Consider the following 27,129-nt stretch of genomic DNA (forward strand, 5'->3'; position numbering starts at 1 on the left):
TCACACACAGGTGAACTTTATTTAACTAATTGTGTCTTGTGAAGGTAATTGGTAGCACCAGATCTTATTTAGGGGCTTCATAGCAAAAGGGGTGAATACGTTATGCATGCGCCACTTTACACCATTTTACTTCACTGATTGACTATTTTGTGTAATCCTTTTATCCCCCCCAAAAGAACCTCAACCGAGGTAGTTGGGACTGGTCACATCAAATTAAATATAAAATAATAATAAAATGTGTAGTTTGATGTTCCGAATGAAACATTGAATGAGCGTTCAAGACTAAGTGACAAATATAAAAACAAATGATCACAGTGTGCTTAGAAAAGCCTGTTTAATAATTTTCATAAAAATAAACAAGTCAACAAAAGAAAGGAAACAGAAGGAATGGATATTCCTGCCTTAAGGCCTCAAAGATGAACAGAAATGTGGTAAATTCAGAATTAAGTCAAATTTCAGTGAATACATTTGAACAATGTAGAATTCAAGGTGATTTACCATGTCGGGGCTTTCAGTCTATTTAATACATTTGAGTTCCATCTTCAATGTAATTCAATGCTGAATTCAAATAAAAGTAAAATCCAGATCTGAACTGCCTCCGACCAGAGAGACGACCGACAACATAAAAACTTCAGGGACTAAGAAAACCAAGTCATCTTCATTATGAGGTGTCCATTGAAGGCGTTTCTGAAATGTAAGAACAGATACACGCTGCTTATTCACTGTGAAGAATTACAATATATTGAGTAGAAAAATGTCTCACCTTTAAAAATCTATATCACATTCTGTTTTGCATTTGCGAGAAGGCCTTTCATTATCATTATCATCATAAAGGACGTGATGGGACAGCTGAGCCTACTAGACCAAAGCTGAGACGAGTTTGAATTTGTACTCTTCTCTTCTCTGCTTTGCCCAATCAGCACTATGGAGTCTTAGTAAGCATGAAAAAACTGACAACTTCCCTAATGACTGACCCTGGATTAGAGTCTCTTTCAGCATTTTGATGGATTGTTGGGACCTTTATTCAACTTGTGTGAATGCAGCATCAATGTGCAGTGTTGCTGTGTGTTGCCAAGGAATTCGGCTTTGGAAACTACCAGAGACAGAGAGGATGAACAGCGGACTCACGTGTTTCATTGAAGAGGAAGGAATCCTGATACTCCTTCATGTACTGAGAGGATCTGGCCTCATCCAGGAACAGCGAGTAAACCCTTTTGATGTCCTCCACCTGAACTTCTGTTCCCTGAAGACACCAAAAAGAACAAAACAGTGATGACATCAACACTGGGACCACAGGAATTCATGACTAAACTACTGAAATACAATCTGACCAGAGACTGAAAAAAAAGTTCTTTCTAGATGTTGATAGATGTTGATAACTGCCCCCCCCCCCCATGTTACAGCTGCAACAATACAACCAGCTAAGCTTACCTTGCGCTTGCGACACACCAGTCCAGCGGTGCTGATCAGCTGGATGGCATAGCGCAGCGACGTCTCCATGCCGATGCGAGTCAGGACGGTGTGAGCCTCCTCGCTCAGCTCCACATCCTCCTCCTCACACCTGAAATGAAAACCATGCAGGTTTATTTTCCCTTCTACAAAGCTGGGAAGAGGCCAAAACCTAGTTGGGCCTCACAGACGATGGAGGCAGATTCTCACCGGATCTTGAGGATCTGCCTCGTCTCTTTCTCCGTGTAAGGGGAGGTGGCGATGATGAGCAGGCGATCCAGCAGGTCGATGGGGATGCCGTGAGGGCTCTGGTAGTTTGTGCCTCGGATACTAAGTGATAAAAGAGAGGAATATTTAAAAATAAATATTTTATCTACCAAATTTTAAAAACTATAAGTCAATATTTTAGTCTATCAAATAGCCCGACGTACAGGTTATAACTAAGTCATTAAAATTCCCCCCAAAAATGGTATGGGACATATAAATTCCATATTGGTGTGTTCCTAAATGAGACAACTCAGAAAAGAAATAGTACCGAGTGATGCCTCTGTTGGTGGCCATGATGAGAACTGGGGACAAGTCACTCTCCAGGGCTCGGTTCAGGAAGGAAAAGCACTCCATGTCCAGCATATGGACCTCGTCAATAAATAACACCTGGAACCACAAACATAGAAAATCAGTCAAGTCATAAAAAGACAGACGAATCAAATATAGATATAAATATATACAAACACACAGTTGCACCTACCCCAGGAATGATCTCGGCCTTGCCCTCTTCCCTCCACTCACACACTTTGGCATTAATCTGCTCGCGGACTTCAGACTTGATCTCTCCGGTGTCTCCGGAGAAGAGAGCCAGGAAGCCTTGCGTGCGGCTGTTGATGACGTCGATCTCGTGGAGTGACACCGTGTGGACCACCTCTTTCCTCTTCTGCAGCTCTCCCTCTGGACACTGTACGAACTGTGTCTACAAGGAACAACAAAAATCACAATAAAATGTAATTTAGAAAAATGAATACACACGGGACCACAGGCAGAAATTGTTTTCGACTTGACAGTTGCACTATACCTGCGCTCCCATGGCATCGTAGTCTCTGGCTCTGGTGAAGGAGCGGCCCAACTTGCTGATCTTTCCGGTGGCTTTGTCAATGGTAATAACATCTCTGAGAGGAAACATAGAGAAAGACGGGTTAGATCTTATACGGCTATCCGACAGGCCTGAGTGATCCTGATGTGTAAAGCTCTATGAAGAGATTAACTCACCCTGCTTGAACCTTATCTTTACTGAGACTGTCGATCATCTTGTTGCCCAAGTCATATATTGTCTCCATCTCAGTAGTCTTGAGAGTCAGCTTTCCCACTTTGGCACCCTGAGACAAAATCAAATATCTATAAGTTTGTCTTTAATGAGTCTTCTAGCAACTCAGATAGCGTGTTCTGGCGTAAAGAACGTACGACAGCAAGTTCTGAGTGCACTTGGAAGTGCCACGAGGCAGCCTACCGTTCCAGTGGCTGGTCTATCAATCTGGATCTCCACCACCTCTCCTTCAATAATCTCCGTCTCTTCTCTGTAAAAGAAGCCCACGATGAATACAGATTCATTTCAAACAATAGGAAATACAAAAACAACAATCTTTTGTGTGTGCTCACTCACTTGATCCTCACACCGATGGCTTTCCTAAAAGCTTGGCTGAGTGCCTCCGTCTTGCTCATCTCCAGGGAGAAGATCTCACTACCGGCCAGCGCTGTGAAGGGTGTATCGGGGCCAAGCGACTGGGCGATGCCTGCATTAAAAAGAAAAAAAAAAAAACATCTCAGCTAAACTATACTCAGCTCGTGAATCTGGGGTGGAAAAAAAGGAACACTTGCTTTAACGAAACTATAACTGAAGCCAATTACAACAACGGTATGACTTCCAGAGGAGGAGGGTGAAATGATATTGTGTTCTGGAAAGCCTCCAATGTGGCCCTTACCCATAGCGATGGCAGTCTTTCCTGTGCCAGGTTGGCCAGCGATCAGTACTGCTCTGCCAGCTATGTGGCCATCTTTGATCATCTCCAGGATGACCCCTGCTGCCCGACGGGAGGCCAGCTGGCCGACCATCCCCTGAGATACCTGCAGGTGAATGGGAACACGTATCCTTGAAGCCAAACGCACATTAATGCACATCAGCGCATCATTCATGTGCTGTAATCCAATATCTAACTATTATGCAAGAGATCTCTTTTGGAGTCTATTGCAGTCATACTGGAAGTCAAGGGATGCCCGTCCTTTGCATAACCGCTCATTCGATCTAATTCACACTTTGTGGGTGTATTGCTGGGGACTCACAAGAAAGCCTTCGTCAAATTTATTGCAATTTAGACACGTGACATGTTCAATGTTACTGTACTTTGAATAAACAAGCAAACGGCGCTGTGTGCAGCAGCGGGGGCGGAGCTTCCAGGTTCACATCTTCTGCAGTGGCTCATTAACTCAACACAAGAGGATAGCAGAATCGAACCAGAGTGTATTTCACCGGTGTTTCTGCGGGTGAGTAAGCCACTACTTTGGTGTATTTCCTCGTTGTAAGACTTGCTGCTAATCAAGAACACCAACGTTACTGCCAGTAAAAGTACCTCCTCTAACCACATCTATATTCTACTTCATAACCCTGGTGGTTATGTCAAAGCAAACCTACGAATGGACTACTAAGCCTATTTGGATATTACCTCCGCTAAGTGTATTTCACAGATGTTTCCGACTGCGAGTAACAGCGACTTAGGAGTGTTTTTCAGGGCGGATTTCTGATTTAAAGGCCCAACGGCAAACGCCGTCTTGCTTTACTCTTCACCCTTTCTCTAACAGGGACTGCTGGTATTGACAGTGGTAGCAGAAGTAGGCCTTCTGAAGTAAAACTTATAACTATTAATAATAAAATTATATTGCACGGTAAAAGTTCGGCATTCAAATTTTTACTTTACGTGCAGTCAAAGAAATGCCTTATCATTTACTCAACGTCTGTGTTCAAGGTAGAACTTTAAATTCTAATATGACGTTGGATGGTTTCATAAATAATAATGCATTATATATAATCTGATATGTTTTGTTAGTTAAATCTGAATCTGCAATGTAGTCAGTAACAGTTTTATCAGGTAACTGTAGTACTAAAATGTTTTCCTCTGAAGTAGAATTACACATTAAGTAATATGCATGTTTTTTTAAGTGCTTTGGGGGCCTTTTGGAATTTAACATAGCTCAATATTTTTCATATCTCAAAATCATAATAAACAGTTGAGGTGCCTTTTTAGTTGAGGGGCCCAGGTTGCCTGCCTTGTCTAACAGTAAAGTTTATCAGAATGTATTTGGTGTTTCTGACCGTAGTGGTCGCGACTTAGGTGTGATGCAATTATGTCATTGCAGGTATTTTGCTGAAGACCCAACGAAGCGCAGTGTTGAGTGTGAAGCTGTTTGTATGAGCGGTTCTCAAGAAAGCTGCTAGCAGCAACACTACAGGTCACGCATGCGGCCCATTCTGAACAGGCATATATTGAAAGAACACCGCACTAGTATCTGTTAAATTTACATTAATTAACATTTCTGCTTCATATCCCACACTGAGCTAGTCTTTCAATTAGTTGACATTCACTGGAATTTGCAGTACAGAGCCTTAGAGGGTTTCACTCGAAAATACATCTATACATCATCTCTTTAAGTGCCAAATGTCAACTAAAGAGGGAACAAATCCCACAGCTACAGACCACGAACTTAAGACTCAACATTACCTGTCTTGGCTCCAAAGCATCGTCCAAACCAAGGCCACGAATATGAGAGTGTGCTCCTAAACACAAGACAGACATGAAAACATTAATATTGACCACATTTGGAAGAGGAAGTACATACCATGTATAACTTGCATAAACATATTAGGGCTGACCTGTTACAGAACACATGTAGCTCGCAATCATTCATTTGTGTCCCCTAAACAGCAGCTCGGTGTAATGTGGATGCTTACCGATTCTTTCGATCCGTGTGATGTCACGAACCTCTGGAACCTTTGTACTCGCCATCTGTATTTAGTTATAAGCAGACAGCAGAAATATGTTCAACACACATAAACAGTAATTAGTTTCAAAGAATAAATACTTCTCCCAACTTTTCCCTTTTTGTTGGAAAAAGACCATAATCTGAAGTTAAGGAGGAGCTAGTGGACACTGTAATAACACTGTGACAACGGAATAGGGCAGAAGTGGCAACATGTTGACTATTATTAGACTAAAGAACAAAACAACATCTTACAGAAATACTGCCATAAAATTAGAACAGTAGCTTACACCATCTAAAAAAGTGTGATGGCTGAAATATGTCAACAATACAGGTTTATAAGGTCGTGTGCACTGTTGAATACAAGTTTGATTTTTGGTTGATCAACTCCCAAAAACATTTTAAGTTCACGAATCTCAGAATTTAAATTTTCCAACTTTCTAACAATCAGCCCAGTGCCTGAGTGTTTCAGTGTGGTGTACTCCTGAATCAGGGCTTTCTCCTCGCGTATTTTGCACCTCTATTAATGCCCAAGTTATTTTCCAATTAAATATGGAAAACATCAGGTTGCACACGAGGTGAGATATAAAGAATTAACAAAGCTGGAGAACATTAATTCCATAATGTCCAGTAGGTTGTCATAGTGACCGCTGTAACGCATGACACAACATAAGAGTCCAAGAGCGTTTGTCACATTGCTGTGGCTTTAATTTAGCATATGTGTCGTTTATATAAAAAACCCATGTCAGTAGTCGGCGATGAATTCGAATCAAATGACATGCAGAAGCCATACATCTTAACTGCTATCTTCTAGACAGCGCCAGTACAGCAAAACATAACGCTAAAGCTAACGCTAGCTAATGTTATGTTAGCAAACTAGCTAGCTCCATTCATCGGGTTTCTGTCTTCTATAACTAACGTTGCTGTTACACACCGCGAGAGTTAGTATGCTAGAGCGAATAACATGACATTATAAAATACATGTTACGGTATCAGGGCTTAAGTATTTAATACAGTTATCGGATTTAAACTCACCTGTGCAGCCACACTTGAGAAAATGTGAGAATGCGGCGCTTCTTTCTAGTGGTACGCAGGGTAATTGTGTCCGACAAGAAACAAGTCCTTCTTGTTCGTGTGTTGTTTGAGGTTGACTGCCCTCTACAGACAGGGTGGCCTAATGATGGGATAAAAACATGAATATGTTTATTAAGTTACACGTCAAGTAAGTTGGGAGTGAAAGGGCCACCCGTTTGTGTAGGTTTGGATTAGAGACTGTGTATTTCATCTCAGTTAAGCGATTCCACCGCTTGTCCCCATTTGGTGTATCAAAGAAAGGTAACGTTATGTTGTTTAAATTATTCATTCGAGGATTTTGCGTGCTGCCCTGTCTCATGCTCGCTAATTCACAAATACTTGGATCTAGAAACGAATTAAAACTTGTCGCTGACGACGTTTCCTTTAACTCCATGTGGTGCAAAATGACAGGTAGGCTGTATCACTTTACACAATGTAGTGTTTACAAAACAAACGTGTACAAAGAAGTCAAGGTAGGATGATATTGTTCAGGGAGGTGTGTCACAATTAGTCTGTTTTTACAAGCTCTTTGCCAGAATTTAGCTGGACTACTACAGTCTAGCCAACCGAAACGTGTTTATTATACCATACTTGCACTGGTTCAGAATGTTTCTTATCTCCAACAGTGAATCATCTCCCCACACAGATGCTTTCCCAGAGGGGTGAAAAGTGGCCGATGACATCCTTGGTGAGCATTGTGTACATTTCTCCACTAGAGGTAGCAAGCTCACAAGGGATTTTACAGCTATTTACAAAAATTGTACAATCCCTCATCTTTGCAGTGCAAGTCTGGAGCCTGGAGTTCAGAGAAAACTGTAGGGAAATGTTTTTTTCAGAAAACAAGGATACAATATCACTGAACAATGGCAAAACTCACCCGCTGACCATAACCTCAAGACTTCTGGGGGAGTTTTTCATATCCTCTCTGGTGTAGCTTCAAAGTTTTCCCTCAAGGCTGCAGTGTTAGGATTCCACAGTCTAAACTCACTTCACTCCACCATCACAGGAGAAGGATACTGAAGGTTACAGACAATTCTGACTGAATGCCTCAAGTGTCATCTACAAAATTCCTAGGAATTATTATTGATGAGAGTTTAAGTTGGAGTAAACATATTGACTGTGTTAGTAGAAAAATAAACAAATCTATTGGAATAATAAGGAGGGTTAGACATCTTGTCTCTGCAAACTCTCTCCTTTTATCCCTATCTTTCATATTGTAATGTAGTTTGAGCGAGTACTTTTCCTACTACTCTGCAAAAAATGTTGGTCCTCCAGAAACGTTTTGTTAGGATCGCAACCCGATCAGAGTCACACTTCTCTTCTACTCCTCTATTTCAGAAATTGCAGATTCTTACTATTTATGACATCAATATTTCTCAAACGTGTGTTTTCATTTATAAGATACTTTCAGGTGATGGGAATATTCCTGATCATTTCAAGACCTACTACAAATTCAATTCACAGGTTCACTCTTACTCAACTCGTCAATCTTCACATCTTCATCCTCCTAAATTGCTGACTAGCAGAGGTCAATTTTCAATAAGATTTAGGGGAACCAAATTATGGAATGACTTTTCCCACCTAACAAAAAAATGTCTTTTATGCATATTTAATTTAATGATTGTAATTTTGTAAAGTTTTAATATTATATAGGTGCAGGCTTCAAATAAGCCCAGTTGGCTTTCTGCCTTTTCCTGCACTGTGATATTCATATATCTCTGTTATGTTTGTTTATTTTTTATTTTATTTTTTTGAATTGTGCAAAATAAAAAAAATTAAAAATGTAAAATAAAACTTTTTGTTTGTCAATGTCATCAGCTGGGATGTTTCATTGATCCCAACTGGCAACTAAAGTATGATTAAGAGAATCAGATATGGGAATATGTAACCAATGAAAAGTCCATAGTCCAAATGAAAAACATGTTTTATTATCTTTCTAGTTCCCAGTTTTAGTTTCTCTAAAATGCTGCCAGTGAAACCAAAATGACCATACAGTGCTATTATCAGAATACTTTGACATAACAAGTTTACGATTTAGTAAAGATTTAAAAAAAAGCCACTGGCTTGAATTGCATGTAATATTATCCCCTACAATAATCAAGTGGAACTGCTTTCATGTTCATGTGTTGCATCACATAATACGGTAACTGCCTGAGTCCAGACTTTTAATGAGTAACTCAATGATAAAGGTATTTAGAGTCAGACTGGACCAAACCCTTCAGCATACCACATACACTTTAAAACTGCTAGATGAGGCTCAACCCTCTGTGAGCTCAGGAGCCTGTCACACCTCACCTGCTCCTCTACGATTCCTCTGGAGCCTCTCAGACCTCCTCAAAGCCGACACTGCTCAGACAAAATGCTACGGATCACCACACACAAACACGTTCTCTCCCTTTGTCTCACAACAGATGCCTTTTATTTTGAATTGAGTGATGTCGGTAATGCAAACAAGTGGATGTGAACACTAGAGGATAACATTGAATCCGATCAGATCAAGCTTGAGTTCTTTTATTTTTCCTCGGCATTCAGGCAGAGAGGTAATTAGCCAGCGGAGTGAAAGCTTGTGATAATAGAAGTATCAGGTAAAAAAATGCAACGACAATATCACAGTTCATCCTTGTTAAAAAAAAGTTTATTGATCAATATAAGTGCATCATAACCTGTATACATGATCACGTGACATATTCCAATCGAGTACAGCCTTCATTGTTTTCAAATGATAATTGAAATGTATTCACTTCATACACCTGAGCTTACATTTCACATATTTTACATTGATTTGCAAAAATATTCACAGTCATCAAAAACAGTTCCCCTGAATCACAACACGACACGTAGTCAATAAAAAATATCTTGTAAAAGAATTATAAAGTATCATCAGATAATAGTCATGGTTTTGTTCTGTAAATACATCCCACTCTGAATCCCATTTGTACATTGATCATAGGAAGTGTGTTATTTAATCACTTATTGATGAGGGTGACGCCTGAGTCATACCAAACCCAGAAGCCTGGATAGACGGCCTCGCTAAAGGAGCCCTTGAAGCGGTGGATGAGGGACATGGTTTCCCCTGCGGCGTAGAAAGACAGGGTACCCCCGGCGTGGTCTAGGAACACCCCGATACGTGACGAGTAGGGCGCGTTGATCTCGATCTGGTCCTTGTTGTGGCGGGCTGAGTAGCTGGAATCGGAGCAGAAGAGGCTCCAAGACTTTCGGTTGTAGCCGATGCGGCAGCTGTCTCCATAACCCGTCCTCTTGATGCCTTTGTAGGTGACTCCGATGGCAGCCCCCTCCCCGCTCCAGTCAACCTCCCAGTAGTAAGCTCCTCCAGAGAGAGACTCCTTACACAGGACCTGGGGCAGGGAGTCGAACCTGGCAGGGTGGTCACCGTAAGACTGGGGGTCTTTCTTGAGGACAGCTTTCCTGTTCCCCCGAGACAAGTAGAGCTGTCTGTAGGCGGTGTTTGAGTCCAGAGTGAGCTCGCAAGCAACTAAGGAGACAAATAGATCATTTATTTCACAAGAGGAAGTGTTTTAACTGCTCGGGTTAAGTGTGAGTGAGGAAACCCAAGAGGGACAGAGCCTCTGGACAAAGCACCCCCTCACCATTGCACCACCAGTGGCAAGTAGTTAGGTATTTCTAGTTTTGTTAGATTCTGAACTTTTGCTACATGATTTTAAGGAGAAGTGGGAGACCCTCTGGCTGGACACAGAAATCAGAATATTAACTGGGCTTGGATGTCACCTGCCTGCTGTTTATCTCCACCTCTGCGGATCACAGTTGGTGGGACACCCGGTGGCCTCTCCTAGATCTGCTCGGCCTATTATCTGGAATGCCAGAGGTATCAACACCGCTTGTGAGTTTGACCACAAACAGAAGTCCGGTTAACAAAGTGCATCTTGAACTGTAACCGTCAGGTGAGACCCAAAACCTTTGAACCCCTTCTCCTTTGACCTTTGAGACTATGCAGTTCGTTTTAGTTGAATAACAGAAACAACTGGCACATCGCTTAAAACAGAATATACGTATAAAAGCAGAAAACACATCTGTTTTCTCAAGGATCTCCTGAGATTTGGGGGTTTTGTTCTAATCTGACTAGTTAGTGAACATCAGAGTTTCATGCACTCAGTTTAAACAAGGACGGAGCGCTAAAACTGCAAGCTTCAAATCACAAAGCCGTGAACGTGCCAGCTGATAAATTTGTCACGAATCAGCCCCAGTCTCTGTCAACACTGTAGGACATCCAGCATAGTTACTAAAACCAGATTTTGAAGTCAACCACAGGGTCTGACAGAGAACCTCATCAGCAGTTAATTTGCCTCCTGCGCTGAAATGAGCAGGGAGAGCAGGGAGAGCAGGGAGAGCAGGGATCTGCGTCACTGCAGAAAACAGGAGCGGAGGAACTGAGACTCACATTTCAGGAAATCGTCCCTGTGCTGAAGGTCCTGGGGCGGCAGAGACTTGTACACGGGGGCTTCTTCACCTGGGAAAGTAAATGTGAATCATTTAGGAAAATAGTGACATAATGGAACATGAAGGGTGTGTTTATTTTACTGATCTTCTTTCATCAGCTTCTATTATATCATGCTGTTAATCACAGAATATCAATCAACAACAACGGCACAATACATGTGTTATCGCCGTGAAAGAAATCTAGAAATCCTGTCTTCGTCAATGAATCTGATCCAAATTGCAACATTGTATTTCAGACATTTAACCATGTGGCACCTGAGTGACCTCAGGCTACCCGCTAATCTATAACATCAAACAGGAATGCACAAAGCTCAACTGAGGACAAGGGAAATTGTAACTTTGACTAACTGTCTCATGCCAAATGATGCTTAACTTTGTATTTGGCTCAATATCATTTCTAAATACCATTGCTCTGCTGGCTTTATGGATTTAAAAGTCATGTGTACTATTATTAAAACCATATTACTATGTTATCCCCCATTAAAACAACAATAGCAAAATTAGTTTTCTTAAACGGCTGACTTACTTTTTACTGATCGTCTCTTTTTGGATTCATCCAGTTGGCAGAAGGTCATTTTGTTAACTGCAAAAAAGAAAAGAAAAAATAACTGTTAATTTAAAAAAAATGGTCACATGTGCGTAGTGCTACCAGATCATTAACACAATATTAACAGTATCTAAATCCTGTGTTTCTGAACTCACCTGCTTTGGCCACCTTGACCAGCTCGTCATTGCTGAACTCATTCAGGTGCTGTTTCATCTCAGAGACGGCCTTAGTGACTGGGCCGAAGGTGAAGTAGGGGTTGACAGTCACCGTTGGCAGCTCCTCCGCCTCCGTCTGGGCTATCAGCATGTGGTAGCTCTAACCAGGGAAGAAAAACAGCCATGCAGTCATGATAAGGTGTACTTTAAATGTGTTTGTTTTTCCCCCGTGTTGCACCGTGCAGAACAACACGTGGATTTTTTTTTTTTTTTTTTTTTTTACATTGACTGATACACATTTATGTCTAACTCATGTCTCCGTGGAGTGGTTGTGCCAAGGTTACCTGGATGAAGTGGATGTGGTCCTCAGTGCGGGACAGCTGGGTGATCTCGCTGTCCCTCCTCTTCAGATCTGCGATCTCATGGGTCAGACGCTCCACGTGGCCCTCCGCGTTGTTGAGCGCCGCTCTCTTGTTGGCGGAGATGAGCTTGGTCATCTCCTGCTGCATCCTCTCAATGGAGCGCATCATGTCGGCAAACATCTTCTCACATTCCTGCAGCGCCGTGTGGGCTGAGTTCTGCACGGGAAAGCAAGCATGCACGTCATAAATCAAGCGGGTGTAGCACTGAGTGAGGCTGTCGTCACTACTACACGGAGGAATGTCGTCCGTGCTGGTAGTTAATTCAACTTTCCATTCAACCACTAGTGGTTTGTCTGGTTTTATCTGTGATAGACGGTGGTGGCGGTACAAACCTTGAGTGAGTCCACTGCTTGTTTCAGTTCCTCCATCTGCTTGAGTCGGTCATGAATCTTCTCCTGGATCTCGGCCTGGGTGGCGCCCAGCCGTTGCTATGGGGGAAACAACAGGCTTTGTTGTTAATGATGGCAACAATCCCTCAAATCAACATCTCAAATTGACAAAATCATCAAATCTGTATTTTTATTTTTAGAATTTAGAATGAATGCTAACAGTGTGCAGCTCAAAGTTGACACTGCAGGACGCAGCTTTATTATCAAAGGGGTGTGTCTCACATAATGTTTGTTTAATCTATTGTCAGCTGCTCTGTCCGGAATTACCCGCCACTGTGTCATAGGTACATGTGTCATCGCTGATTCACAAATAACAAAAGGTTAATCGTACATTGATCAACGCTCATCATGCTGAGCAGAGCACATTGTATGGCTCTGAGTAAACCTGTTCCTAAGCTGGTGACCGCCTGAAAACCAGCGTTGTCGCTTCAAGCAAAGTCAAACGTACCTGCTCCTCTGCCCTCTCCTGCTCGGCAGACACCATGTCGTGACCTTTGTGTTCTTTCACCGTGCACAGCACGCAGATGCACATCTGGTCAGTGCGGCAGAACAGCTCCAGACCCTTCTGATGCTGGGGACAGATCTGTCTGTCCAGGTGGCCGATTTCATCCACCAGCTTGTGCCTTTTAAAAGTGTTTGACTCATAGTGGGGCTTGAGATGCTTGTCGCAGTAGGAAGCCAAACACATCAGGCAGCTCTTGACGGCTTTATGCTTCTTTCCGATGCAGATGTCACAACCTATGTCCTGGGGCCCGGCATAGTTGTAGTCGGGGTCTGGAGGCGGAGGCGGAAAGGACTCTGAGTTGCGTTGGATGGTGGAGGTCCGGGAGCCTCCCATGCGTCTCGGGGTGGGCCTCTTGCTGTAGGTGACCCTGCACTCTGGGCAGATGTACGAGCCCGTGTGGTCGGCATGGTCCCAGTATGTCTTGAGGCAAACGGCACAGAAGATGTGGCCACACGGGATGGACACGGCATCCCGGAGGTATTCCTTACACAGGTGGCAGCCGTCCTGGTCGGATGACATGGTGACAATTCAGTGCTGATCCGTCAAATGCAGTGAATATGCTGTGTAGGCACAACAGTCAGTGGTTCGTGTCAGCACAGTGGCAAAGTGATTCAACAGCTACTACGTGCGCGAGTTATATAGAGTAAACAGAGAGGGCGGCTAAACTGGTTAAGCCGAAACCAGTAAAACAAGGGCGGGGCAAGAGAAGGACACAGTGAATGTAACAACAGAATGTAATGACAATGAATGAAATGTGTGATCATGACACACAAGGTTGTTCCAAATGTTTGTATTATTTATTTTAATTATTCATTAATATTTTATTTCAATGAAAAAATATATATAGACCTTGAGGATTTTATACATTTTTGACCAAAGGGGTTTAAACAGAACATGACAAGTGCTGATTGGAATGCTGTTAGTAGTACTTGCATCCCATAAATAGATGAGTGAAAGCAAGTATACATTCAAAAGTAAGAAGGCAGAAATGAAAAGAAACCTCAGGTGTGTCACACTTTCCACTTGAGTGTTAGAGATTGCCTCAAGGGAGACTGTTCGCTTTGGACATGTAATAATACAACTACTTTCCTGCTGAACAACTGCAATGTCCCGTCAGTATCGACAGCTTCTCCTATCATTGTGATGTATGGTCAACGGATGAAGTGCGGTGATGCTAAATGAACCACTTTGTTGCTTTGAGCCACTGAGACTTTCCTGACCTTCCCCTCACCTGTAACCAGTTAATTATCAACTTTTTACTTTGCTTTTCATTGCCACTGATTCTCTCTGAGGTTTGACTGGACGCCTGCAGTTTCTGTAAGTCAACACTGAAACTACATTTCAAACTGTTATTCTATCTCGAGTAAGAAAATGTGCACCTTGAAACCAACTCTCAGAATGTTGTCTCTTCTGAGCTAAATACCTTCCTCTGTAGATTTCACCTTACAGTGAACACACCTCCCAGCCAAGATGGAGTTTCAGGGCAGTAGAAATGGCGATAGGAATGCAACTACACTTGATAGCCCAGATAACAGGAGGGCCTGCTTCAAAGATTCCATTGTGCTAGAGCCAGCAGGGCTCGAGCAGAGTGCCAGACATCATAGGGTCTGTTGTCCGTCAACAACAGTAGCTACAGCTGATATGCAACACTAAATGTAGCATCTTATTTGTCCAAAAAAGAATTCTGTGGCAGGGCTCATGCTCCACACGAAACATCACTATCTTGATATAGATTGATGGCAATAAGGAGAAAGCTGTCACACAGAAACAGATATTTACATTTTCTGTTCTAGCATATCTTGTGACATTTTCATTTTTATTTCAAATAATCATTTTTAACCTTCGAAAGACCTCGAGTCACCGATCTAGGTGATGTTACACGTGCAAGAATGACTTTATTATGATTTCTATTCTTATCTCACGGTTTAACAAAGTTAATATTCCGATTTAATATTCACTGCACATCCTGTGAATTAAGTAAGTGTTATCTATTTATAAAGACTGACAAAAAGACCAGTGAAAATGGTTGTCACTGTGACTTGCATGCTCATCTGATTGCCAACTACGCCAGTAGCATTTAAAATGGCACTTCAACAGGCCTCTAAACTGACACTCAATTTAATTGAGACTTTTTTCTTATTGTCTTGCAAAGCATTCTCCCTTCTTAAAAGACTTTCGGTTTTCCTGTGTTTTCGTTGACCAACCTAGCCGGCCCTTTAACCCTGTTTTCAGCCAAGGGATGGACTTTGCTTCCATAAAACAAAAATATCTGAATTTTATGGCAAAGAAGAACCTGTTGACCTAAACTTCACCTTGATATCTGAGCCAGTGGACCCTCAATAGTTCTCCACACCTACGGGCAATATTTTACTTACCCAAGTATTGGCTTCATATCAGTTAAGAGCAAACATGATCAAATGAATATCCGTCAAGGGTTCAAGTTTCAGTTTGGCTGACCGACTTGCTTATCGTGCACATTGTGCCAGACCTACTGCAATGCTTTTAGATCAAACTAATATTTATTCATTGTTTTATTTCATATTTTCCCACACACAATCTAACCAAGCTATTTTGTATTTTATGTCAAATCTGCATATTCTTATCATGACACCTTAATAAAGCTATATTTTGGGATCAGTCCAGTTTTTTATTTAGGACATACTTATATGAATACGGCCATGACAGACACTCAACATGTGCTGCTTTTTGCTCTTCTCCTAGCAGGCGTTGTGGTGTCGGCGATGCTTGCTAGTGGTGTGCAGCCTTTCCATTCACATTCTGCCTGTGTCTGTTTCAGTACTCTTCACCTTTGCGTATCCACCAGAATCAGCAAATGTGTTTTCCCAGAACACATTTTGATTATTGTTTCTTCCTGTTTTTATTACTCGTGCTCGGTGAAGTGGGTCCTTGTTTCCTTTAATCAAAAAGCCATTTGTGTTCTCATGCACTTTCCCTGCAGAAAGCAGGTTGACATCTCTCCTCGAATTGGACTTGGACTGAGCTTCAGGTGACTGTGGAGACGTCTGCTTCATCGAAGAACACCGGGACTTGTAACAGGCATGCAACTCTTTTTAGAGAAACCTGTTATTAAGTCGTATTAAAGTGTCTTGTAACATATACATTACCATGCCATACCAGTAGACATTTCGGCCACATGTGCACTGTATGGTCGTCACTTCTCTATCATGAGTAAGAAACTCTCTGTAAAATCAGAGTAAGAATCAAAGTGTTTTTCCCATGGTAGCGGCCCTGGCCACTAACAGCTAGTTCATTTGTAAGCAGAGAGCGCTTCCTTTACTCTGGTGGAAGGAAGGAAAAACTGGCTTATCCGAAACCTGAACAAATATGGAGAGGTGAAACTGAGTGTATGAAGTCATGATATGAATCGAGGGTGCAGCCAATGTACTTTTTGCAACCTTTAATTAACTTTTTGTTATTGCTACATGATTCGGCATCAGGCAGGAAATGCTAAAACTCCGCCTTAATAAAACTTCTATTTTCCTTCACAGTAGTGACTCTTGAACAAAAAACAGTGGTATTGGTAGAAACCAGTATGTCTATTTGAAATGCTAATGAGATGCTATGATGTCAGCAGACATGTTATGATGCACAGTGAGTCAGGGTCTCCACTGAAGTCCCCCCCCCCCCCAGCTACACCCACAGGTAACCATGACAGGGATATTTTAAGAATAAAAAATGCAACATAACTTGTGATGAAGCGTGAACGCAAATATGTGGGCCATGCATTGTAACAACACACCTGGAACTGACAGGAATGTTCTTCACGCACGCTCGTGCACGTGTGTTTCCGTTTGGTGTCTCAACGTTTTCTTTCCTGCCGCTCAAACATCCACACATCTACAGTTGATCTGTGAAAGTGTAGCCGGACTGGTCTGACTGCACACAGTGTAAATACCGCAACTCTCGGACAAACAGCCTGCAGCAGGTTAAAATCAACAAGGTTTTCTGGTGAGGAAAAGGAGCAGCAACATCCCTGATGTTTGAAGTTGCTCAGAAACTCTGCTCAGAGTGTGTCCGTTTGTTCACTGGGTGGTCCCTGAAATTCCTACAGTACTTTAGGCTGCATTTATGTTTGTCGGACTACAACCGGTTTAAGACAATGGCGATTATGTCCAACAACAATAGGAGGAAATACAGCTGCAGAGAACTGTGCGCACACTTCACCCGCGGATGAGCCACATGAGAAATCTGAGAATAAAGGAAACTGCGAGGAAAAGGGAAGCTCTTTTTTCTGGCACATTAGTTTCCACTTGGTGTGCTTTTTACATTTCATTCATTCACTTTTTTTCACTCTGCTCTCTCCCTCTCCCTCTCCCTCTCCCTCCTTGCTCAACCTGTTTATCTGAACTGGGCAGGGCTCGATATACTCACAGCACAGGGGGAGGGCCTTGTCTGCTTTCAATCAATAACCTCTGGAATTCAGAAATACAAGTCGGTCCTGTCCCTGGCAGGCTGCACCACACTCTTGAGGGCGGGCTCCCAGGCACACTCGACGGAATCTCTATCTGCTCCTGGCACTCTCTGTCTGTTCCCGCAGGTCTGACTGTGTTTGGAGCCCATCGCGATGGCTGACCACACGTCTCCAGATTATTTCAGCTGCTCCCTGTGTGTGAACCTACTGAAGGACCCCGTGGCTATCCCCTGTGGCCACAGCTTCTGTATGGACTGCATCAGTGGCTACTGGAACGAGGCCGACTACACAGGGATTTACATTTGTCCCCAGTGTAAGATCACATTCACCCAGAGGCCGGTGCTGCGGCCCAACGCCACCCTGAGCATGGTGGCTGAGAAGATCAAGAAGAGCGGCCTCAACCTTAACCTCAACACGTCCCAGGGCAACATCTATGCCGGACCGAGCGACGTCCCCTGTGACTTCTGCTCTGGGAAGAAATTAAAGGCTGTGAAGTCCTGTCTTAACTGTCTGGCATCCTACTGCGAGAAGCACCTGAAGCCACACTACGAGTCAGCCACGTTCAAGCGGCACAAGCTGGTGGATGAGCTGGGAAACCTGGACAGGAAGATCTGCCCGCAGCACCAGAAGCCCCTGGAGCTCTTCTGTCGAACGGACCAGATGTGTATCTGTGCTATCTGCACAGTCAGTGAACACAGGGGCCATGACATTGTCTCTGCTGAGGCAGAGAGGGGAGAGAAACAGGTAACATCCTTTTCATAAATAGTGTTGTTAGAAGAAAAACAGACATCAATCAGCTTTTCAGAGAGTGAAAGTGTGATTTCATGTCAGAAAGTTTCATGTGTGTTCAGTACATGAGAGAAACAACAAGCTGAAACTCTCCTAATTCAACTGGAATATGTTTCACAGTCAGATAAACAATGAGGCATGTGCTTGATACATTTGATTTATACAGTCACTGGAGGGTTTTGAGTTAAAGCAAACAGTGTTTTTCCCAACCCCTGCCCCTATGCTACAACTGGCAGTTGTACTTTGACCCATTTCACCGACGTTATCAGCTAAAACTGGCAGGCATTCGCCGCCAAAACAAATCCAGCTCTCTGATTAGCTGCGGGGAGGCCGGGGGAGTGTCTAACATCAGTTATCGCCTCTGAAAGCTGCTTTTCAGAGAATACGGTGTTCCAGCTGTGGGAGAGATACACACAGAAACTCTCTCTTGACTTCCCTCTGTGGCACTGGTTCCCACCTGTGGGAGTGGGGGTCTGTAATGATACTGGAATGTCAGGGAGTCAAGGCCTGCAAACGCCTCACAATCAACCAATCGCGACGGTGTAACCATGGCAATGCACATTGAAATGACTCACCAATCACATTGCCTGTAAAGGGATGAAGAGTAGATAAGTCAACAGATACTGCAGCATAAATCTGCAGCATTCAGGGCAACTGGATCCTCCTTATGAGTAATTTAGGTGTGTTTTTATGGCAGCCATTACATGACATCACATTACAGTCATTTAGCAGATGCTGTTATCCAAAGCGACTTACAATAAGTGTATTCAACATAGGTATTCAAGAGAACTTTAGTCACCAGAAGTCATAAGTGCATCTCCTTTTTTAAGCATCTAAGAGCATAAACTAGAGCAAAAGTACAGTGCAGAAACAAACTAATACGAATACAATAAGTGCAACAAACTAATATGAGCCATGCAGGCTAAATGATGATGGGGTAATACTTCATCCCACTGTTTTCTTCACAGCATTAGGAGTCTGGTTTCTCTCATCCAAAGATTAACAACCTGAGTCTCACACGTATCACTCCGTCTCCCCCCCCCCCCCCCCCCTCATTTTCCCCCCCCCCCCCCCCCCCCCCTAGATTCCCCACATTCCTCAAGCTTATCTTGAAGAATGGTTTGGTGGGCTCGAGTAAAAGCTGAATTAGAAACCCCTCTATTCTGTGTGTCAGTGCTGCATGCACCTTGAAACATCTCTTTAACAGTCAGGCTGCGGTAGATTGACATTCCTAACGTGATCAGAATTCCAGCACAGATTTTTTTTTTACCCCCCTCTCCCTCCGAGATAAAAGCTGGCCGTATTAAGAAGCTTCTTTGAGCGGGGTTTATTAGACCTGCTGAAGGGCCTCCCAAGATATTCTTTGATGAGAAAGAATGTTTTTCTACTGAACCAACAAATATGGGGCTTTACATTTCACACAATAAAACAGCAGGACATTCAACTACGTCTTATAAATCTGAGTTAATGCGACTTTTATGATCAACTTTGCTGCATAATACTTTTTTAAAAAGCCAGTCAGCATGGGAGTGCACTCTAAACAAAACAGTGAAATAGATGGGTGTGTAATGTGCCTTTTGTTCCGCAGAAACTCTTGGGAATCTCCCAAGCTGAGATTAAACAGAAATGCCAGGAGAGGGTAAAGGAGCTGGACGAGCTGAAGACTTCTGTGGATTCATTGAAGGTAAGAATGTATTTCCATGCAAAAGACAGACAGTGGCTGTAAGATGTTCTGTACACCGGTGTCTTCTGTATACCACTGACACCTGGGGTGCTCTGTCCAGAACTCGGCCCAGAGAGCCATGGTGGAGAGCCAGAAGATGTTCGAGGACATGATCCGCTCCATTGAGAGGATGAGGTCAGAGGTGACCAAGCTGATCGGTATCAACGAGAAGGCTGCTTTCAACCAGGCCGAGGCTTTGATCGAGCGGCTGGAACAAGAGATCGATGAACTGAAGAAAAAGGAGACCGGCCTCAAGCAGCTGTACAGCACTGACGACCACATCCACTTTTTGCAGGTAAGTAACAGCTTTGGAGCAACTGTTGGGAGAAGAAATACATCTAGAGGTCTGATTTGGTGCTAAAAGCTTAAGTAATTAGTGTATGGGTGTGGTTTTTAATAAGATATACACCCTTCTTACGCTGGCTGTTCATGATTACGATGACAGTATTACGACATGTTAAGTCCTTTGTATCACTTTGGGTGTAAGCATTTCTAAACAAGCAATTTAAGAGTTAATAGCACCGCTTATTGCACAGAAATGTCCCCATCTTTGGACAACCCTTTTACTATGAATCAGTCACTGAAGTAATGTGTTTTAAACACTTTAAAACCATGTTCCAAGTGTGAAAAATATAGTTAGTCAACTCTGACAGTTCCTCACATGGATCACATTGATGGTAGTCTTTGTCCTTGTCACAACAATTCTTTTTTCTTTTCCCATCAGAACTTCAACTACCTCTGCACCCCCACCGATGACGGCTTCATACCCAGAGTGACGGTGAACCCTGACTTCTCCTTCGGGTCTGTCAGGAAAGCTGTGGCTGAGATCAAGGACCGCCTGGAGGAGTTTGGCAAAGAGGAGCTGCTTAAGATCTCCAAGTCAGGTGTGACCTAAGCAGCAGAATACACAATGCCTCTGCATGATAGGGAGAAAAACAACAACACAATATATCGTGCCAAATACGAATGTGTTCTGTCTTACAGTGAATGAGGTCCCAGTGTACACCACAGAAAGTCGAACATTGGACAGAAGGAGCAGAGGTGAGTGTTGTCACGTCCTATAGCAGTATAAGCACGTAGGAGGTTAATTATTATTGAGGCTGACAATGTAGTCGCCATTCATCGTAGGAGGCAAACCACAAAGTGAGTCTTTACACATGGACAAAAGAATTAAAGGCATGTGTGTGGGTGTATGCGGTTCACACTGACCTAATGCAGTGCTTCTTCTTGTGCAGGCAAAGAAATGGTGGACAACGCTCCTTCGTCTCCTCCAGAGCCAAAGAGCAGAGCAGATTTTGTGAAATGTAAGTATCTGGGTGTATTGAACTGAAGACTATTGAACTCCAACACAATTTGGTTGCCAATTAAACATTATGAAAATGTATTGATTCTGCTACACAGACTTCTGCCAGCTCAAAATGGACCCGATCACAGCCTACAAGGAGCTGTACGTCTCTGAAAACAACAGAAAAGTCATCCGCACCAGGGACCTGCAGCCCTACGGAGACAACCCGGAGAGGTTTGACAGCTTCGCCCAGGTGCTGTGCCGAGAGGCCCTGTCCGGAGGCCGCTTCTACTGGGAGATCGAGTGGAGTGGGGAGTTCTCCATCGGGGTGGCCTACAGGAGCATCAGCCGGAAGGGCAAAGGCTCGCTGTGTCTGCTGGGCTACAACGACAAATCCTGGAGTCTGCTCTGCTCCGACACAGGCTACTCCGCCTGGCACAACCGGGTGGACAAGGCCGTCAGCGGCCCCCACTCCCCGAGGATAGGCGTGTACCTGGACCACTCTGCGGGCGTGCTGGCATTTTACAGCATAGGCAACTCCATGAGCCTCCTGCACAGGTTTGAGACCACATTTGTTGAGCCCCTCTATCCGGGCTTCGGAGTTGGAACCTCAGTCAAGATCTGCAATGTCAAGTGAACCCCAATATTTAAGCTCTCATTTGAAAATCTGAAAGTATCTTCCATGTTTCTCATAATATACAGCAGTGCTTTTGGAATATATATTTTTGCAATATTTTAAAACTGTACCAAACCACATTAATGAAGTTATATCGTCCAATGTGTATACACTTTTTTTTTAACGCTACACATCACATATATTACAGTTTGCGTTGTGCTTTCAAATCACATTTTCATATGTTTTTTAAGACATTATTGAAATATATAATTACTACTTAATCACACAAGTACAATATAAAGTGTTTTAGCATCTGATCAGAACTGCTGGATAATATTATATCATGTCGGTATTACCCATTTACTTCATAAAGGGTGCGGCATATCTCAAGTGATGATGTAATTATAAGTCGTAATGGATGTACCCTGAGATAAGGAACATTTTATTATGATAGGTCATTCCATTGTGGGCCACTATCATTGCATAAGTCATTTAAAATGTATTGCACCCTTGTGATCTGTATGAGTCAATAACATTCGTGTTGGTGCATCAGGATTAGTATTATTATGGTTTCAAGACATTCAAAGGAATATTTCATGTTCATTTCATTTTGTCATGTTTTGATATTATCGGAGTTGCTGAGAGTCGTTACTGGTTTTTTTTTCACTTGAACTAACCCTTATTTAATTTGTATGTGTGTTTACCTATGGACAACCAGAGTATAATTGATATCACAAAATGACTTGTTTTGTAACAAAATGATTCATTGGTAGTTCTAAATAAAGAGCTAAATGAATGAATTCATGTTGGTGTTGAGATTATTTATCTATTCCTACACAAGAATATAGAAAGACCAGATGGTGTTATATCTATGTTGCCAAATGAATGGTCTATTGGATTAGAAATTATGTGGATTTAAATGAGAAGATAGAGCTACTTTTCTTTTGTTTGTGCTTTAACAAAAGGCAAGGTCTAAACAATTTCACAAGTACCCGTATCAACAAAGATGTAATTTGTCCTTTTTAAGTATTTAACTGGTATTTGAACCATTTGGTTTTTAATCACATCTGTGAATTAACAAACACCCTGCTCTGAAACAAACTACAGCACTCACACCTCCTGAACATTGATGATACTTATGGCTCCCTCTGTTGCTTGATTACGGGAACTGAACTGTAATAAAAATGTAATAACCACTGTTACTATTACTGTGGGTATAATCATTAAATGAATCGTCAAGCAACTGTGGTGTGTTCTGTTCAAATGGGCTTTCAGAAAATCTGATGTTAACTTCAGATATATTTATCAAGACACTTTGGATTTTTCTGCATAAATCCACAATATGAGAGCAATATACTGTATTACAATACATACACTGGTATAATTGGCCAAACAGCGACTCATTCACACCAAATTATATCTAAAACCAGCTCATTGTGTATATTTATCTACGGATGTAAAGCACTACATTGCTTGTTAGTGCAAGCATGTTCAAGACAAGTGCAAATCCAACGTTATGACAGAGATGGGGTGTGACACAGTCAAGTGAAGATACAGGACAGTATCTGGTTTCTTCAAACATCTCCTGGTTTTCACAGCAGACCCATTTTCACAGGACTGCAATTAGATAGTCCAGGTGCATACTGGTACATAAAGTGAAACCCACTGGAGGTTCCTAGTGACACATTGACTTTGTCTAATGGTGAAAGCCTTTTTTTCCCCAGAGGACATTTTAACTAGTGGGAAAATCATAGGTGTTAGTAATACCAGTAGCAAAGTCTCTGTTGTCCAACAGTGAGCAAGTAGCACCCACAAGAACAAGCTCCTGAACAGCAAAGCCTTCTCTGCTGGCCTAGACAGAATCACAAAGTTAGAGCTATTTTATAATTTAATAACTTTTCATAAATACACTACATGTATTATACATTTTTTTCCCCATGAGCTTATTTTCTCAATACACAGCTACTGTCTTCCTCAGTTGCTCTGCTTCCAGTGCAGCTTGTTTTAAGTAGAGCTTTTATCCAATCAGATTTCACCTCTGTGTCTCTAGGTAAGAACAGAGGCCCGAGGCCTGCAGACTCACAAGTGCATCCATTTGCAGTTTAAGTGAATGGGGACGATATTGTTGATTGTCATAGTCTTCAACCAATCAGATCTTTTGTTTGACATGTTGGGCATATTCTTTGACATGTCAGAGCCTTCTAGTTGGCCTACAAGTACGTGATTGGTCAGTGGGCTAGCGTGACATGTTGGGCAGTGACGATCCCAATATCGGCTGCCTCTGTCAAGCGGACATTTTCAGCCCTCAAATGCATTAAAACGTATTCAAGAAATACAACTGGGGAGGCTCGACTGTCTTCACTGGCGTCCATGAATCGAGAAAGACTTCTTACTGGAACTAAAATGCACGGATGTACTGAACAACCGTGAGATTAAACTCTTTATAATGAAAGGAGGATGGACTTTGTCTTTAAATAGTGAACAGCAGCTTTGGTAAGTGAACTGCTTTTGTTTTTACACCTGTGGTAGCTTCAACATGCTTGTTTATATATTATTATTGAGTACAACTTGTTTTTATGAAGATGGATTGTTTGGTTTTATATGCGATAGGAACCATTGTTATGTCCAATGTTGAGCTGGGGACACATTTAGTCGGTGCCAGTGTTGCCAACTTGGCGACTTTTTTTGTCAAAAGCTACTAGCGACAAACCGTTCTGCACTGTCGTGAACGAGCAGCGAGTGCTGCCGTGAGCCGCCCCAAAGCGCTCACTCTCACAGTAGTGCGCAGCAGTCCCAGCTGCAGTCAGAGAAGAGAGGAAACACACTCTCGGCGTATTCATGTATCTGCACTCTGCAGTTAGTGTATTTATAGGCGTTGCGCTTCATTTTTACACGAGACAAATAATAACCGTAGCTGTGGTAATAATAATAATAATAATGAGGTGTTTCAGCTGCAGGACAGCAGTGGAGGCCCAGGTATAAAATGCACGGCCCGCCACTGGTATACATGTATAATCTATAAAAAAAAAACACATTTGTCAAATACATGCATGTATTATAAAAAAATTCAAAAAGGAGTCACAAAACAAGTTTTTCTTAACAATAGATATCTGTTTATTGGTTCCCAGGATTCTTGCAGGAAGTTGAGCATACAATGCTCAAATGAAAAAGAAAAGAAGCATGACAGTCCAAATTTCAGACATCATAGCCAACGACGCCTCCTTTGCCAATGCACTCCCCAATGTAAAACCACATCAACACTTCAGTGGCCACCAGTCCATTCCTTACAGCATCCTGTGTGGAAACAAAATGTTTAATTAGATTTTCTACTGCAGAAATGTATTAAGTAAAATGTGATATTAGCCACCTTGTCAATGTCATTATTTTCTTTGAGAATTGCTTAATCATGTTTTGATTTTGTACAGCACAGACTATCAATGACAAGAGAATAATACAATTACTTTGGCCAGGTTCCAAGATTTACAAATAGTTACGGTCTCCTGGCCTGTTAAAACTTTAAGACATGTTTCACGTCTATATTTTTCTACAAAATAATGATTTAGTTGTGACAATGGGTCACAGTGTGCTGTTACAGAGACCTGCAAATCACATGAATTACCAAATTTCCTCCATCACTGACAGTGACAAATAATGAGCTGATAGTTCTCACTCGGGTACGGGACATGTTCCATTGTGTACACCCACGAGTGTTTAATAGTCTGTTTAAAAAACTATTTAAAGAAAATAGCACATCTTTTCTCCATTAATATACTTGTTTTAACATACTCTTGTTTGTTTACCATATTTTATTGTACATTTTCATATTTTCCATTTTTTAATTATGTTCTACTATTACACACCAAATCACCTTGCCAAATTTATTGTATGTGTAACGTACTTGGCAATAAACAGTTTCTGATTTTAACAGTTTTAATAGAAAACATTGTCGAACACAGCTTAATAGAGAAAGCTGTTCTCTGTAAGGTCTGCGAGTGTCGGAAACTTTTAAAAATAAATATAGAATTCACAAAGTCATGTTAAAGTGCTCTGTTGTATCCAGGTTTGCCAACTTAGGCAAATCAAATTAAAACAATTTGCATGGCTAAAGTCTGCGAGGAGTAAGAGGGTAATGCGTCCAAGTCATTCACCTTTAAGATGAAGGACACTTCAAACAAACCGCATACTTGTTAACAGTTCAATTTAGTCTGTCCACAATTTAGTCTGTCCACTCTGTCCACACTTACAACAGTGTGTCCCCTGATAAATTAACAGTACATGCTTGTATTGGGCTTTCTAATGTCACGATAGTTTTTGATAACATATACATGATATATGTTGACCAATCGCTGTAGACTGACAGACGTTCTCTTTACAAACACACACAAACAGAAACACAACAAGGTCTACCTGACATTAACACACGCACCTTCACTGTGGTTTGAGCAAGACGTCCTGATTGGAAACCCTTGATGACGTTTGCGGCCCCCTCGATGGCCTTGGGGATCTCGGCAGGGGAAGGTGGGACAAGTTCAACACGGGCATAGTACCAGAAGGTCGCTAGCCGAGGTTTTGAGAAGGTGACAGCGGCTACGGGAGAAGAAATACTGTAATTACAAGTCTGGTGCAACTTTTCTACGCTGCGGCTACAGTTAGCTCATAGCATGTTGGTTGGTAGCTTTAGCCACTTAGCTAGCGTTGTCTGGCTTATGCTTAATGGGTGTAAACAACACAAATAGCACGTACTAGCTAACTAAAAAATCAACTTAGTAAGACAAAGGAAAACAACATGAATCTCAATTCAGTGTTTCTGTGTGGAATAGCATTAGCTAGCTAACGTTATATCCCCTTCATTCAATTGATGGCTGAGTCTCAGTGTAACTGACAGCATCGGCCTAGCTAATGTTACGTCTTGTCAATAAAGATTATACTGCCTACTATTCAGTCCCCATTATTAAATACTTGCTAAGATTAAATAATACAATAAATTAACTTACCACCGAGCAGGGTAGGTACTTTAGCGACCAGTTTTTGCACTGCCTGTGCCATGTTGAAGTGTTTGTCGATGCTATCTGGACCCCCGGTTTCTGCTAGCCGAATGAATGTCACCTCCACACGAAGGACCCGTGACTTTAGCTGACCACACAACTGCCTGTGTAGAAAAAGCCTGCTTCTCTTGACTGACAGGGAGGTTCCTGGTTACAGTTTTATCATTATGGAGGTATCAGGTAAAGGTCAAGGAGACTG

The 27,129-nt window shown here is 42.2% G+C and overlaps 4 protein-coding genes across 5 annotated transcripts; 1 reads left to right on the forward strand and 3 right to left on the reverse strand.

Annotated features, from left to right (window-relative positions):
* Positions 1 to 242: 242 nt before the first annotated feature.
* On the reverse strand, positions 243 to 6,572 carry ruvbl2 (RuvB-like AAA ATPase 2). The gene is made up of 14 exons (XM_031857274.1): positions 6,508 to 6,572; positions 5,444 to 5,498; positions 5,214 to 5,269; positions 3,423 to 3,564; positions 3,104 to 3,233; positions 2,951 to 3,017; positions 2,713 to 2,819; positions 2,519 to 2,612; positions 2,198 to 2,416; positions 1,985 to 2,103; positions 1,660 to 1,779; positions 1,432 to 1,561; positions 1,129 to 1,243; positions 243 to 687 (listed from the first exon to the last, which is right to left on the reverse strand). The coding sequence occupies exons 2-14, from the start codon at positions 5,496 to 5,498 to the stop codon at positions 662 to 664; spliced, it is 1,380 nt and encodes a 459-aa protein (XP_031713134.1). The 5' UTR covers positions 6,508 to 6,572; the 3' UTR covers positions 243 to 661.
* A 2,593-nt stretch (positions 6,573 to 9,165) lies between these two features.
* On the reverse strand, positions 9,166 to 13,640 carry ftr83 (finTRIM family, member 83). 2 transcript variants are annotated; one of them, XM_031857326.1, is made up of 8 exons: positions 12,984 to 13,640; positions 12,479 to 12,574; positions 12,069 to 12,302; positions 11,725 to 11,884; positions 11,549 to 11,605; positions 10,964 to 11,032; positions 10,298 to 10,376; positions 9,970 to 10,039 (listed from the first exon to the last, which is right to left on the reverse strand). In XM_031857326.1, the coding sequence occupies exons 1-7, from the start codon at positions 13,557 to 13,559 to the stop codon at positions 10,324 to 10,326; spliced, it is 1,245 nt and encodes a 414-aa protein (XP_031713186.1). In that variant the 5' UTR covers positions 13,560 to 13,640; the 3' UTR covers positions 9,970 to 10,039; positions 10,298 to 10,323. The 2 variants fall into 2 exon arrangements, with proteins under 2 accessions (XP_031713185.1, XP_031713186.1); XM_031857325.1 differs by lacking the exon at positions 10,298 to 10,376 and having other exon boundaries at positions 9,166 to 10,039.
* A 3,606-nt stretch (positions 13,641 to 17,246) lies between these two features.
* ftr82 (finTRIM family, member 82) lies at positions 17,247 to 22,689 on the forward strand. Its single transcript, XM_031857324.1, has 7 exons — positions 17,247 to 18,216; positions 19,850 to 19,945; positions 20,046 to 20,279; positions 20,709 to 20,868; positions 20,969 to 21,025; positions 21,220 to 21,288; positions 21,386 to 22,689. Exons 1-7 carry the CDS (start codon positions 17,626 to 17,628, stop codon positions 21,904 to 21,906), a joined length of 1,728 nt encoding a protein of 575 aa, XP_031713184.1. The 5' UTR covers positions 17,247 to 17,625; the 3' UTR covers positions 21,907 to 22,689.
* Positions 22,690 to 24,975: 2,286 nt separating this feature from the next.
* atp5l (ATP synthase, H+ transporting, mitochondrial F0 complex, subunit g) lies at positions 24,976 to 27,028 on the reverse strand. The gene is made up of 3 exons (XM_031857421.1): positions 26,880 to 27,028; positions 26,312 to 26,472; positions 24,976 to 25,179 (listed from the first exon to the last, which is right to left on the reverse strand). Exons 1-3 carry the CDS (start codon positions 26,929 to 26,931, stop codon positions 25,081 to 25,083), a joined length of 312 nt encoding a protein of 103 aa, XP_031713281.1. The 5' UTR covers positions 26,932 to 27,028; the 3' UTR covers positions 24,976 to 25,080.
* Between the last annotated feature and the right edge of the window lie 101 nt (positions 27,029 to 27,129).

This window comes from Anarrhichthys ocellatus, unplaced genomic scaffold, assembly GCF_004355925.1.
Source record: "Anarrhichthys ocellatus isolate YVR2014 unplaced genomic scaffold, GSC_Weel_1.0 scaffold18, whole genome shotgun sequence".
In the NCBI taxonomy this organism is placed as follows: domain Eukaryota; kingdom Metazoa; phylum Chordata; class Actinopteri; order Perciformes; family Anarhichadidae; genus Anarrhichthys; species Anarrhichthys ocellatus.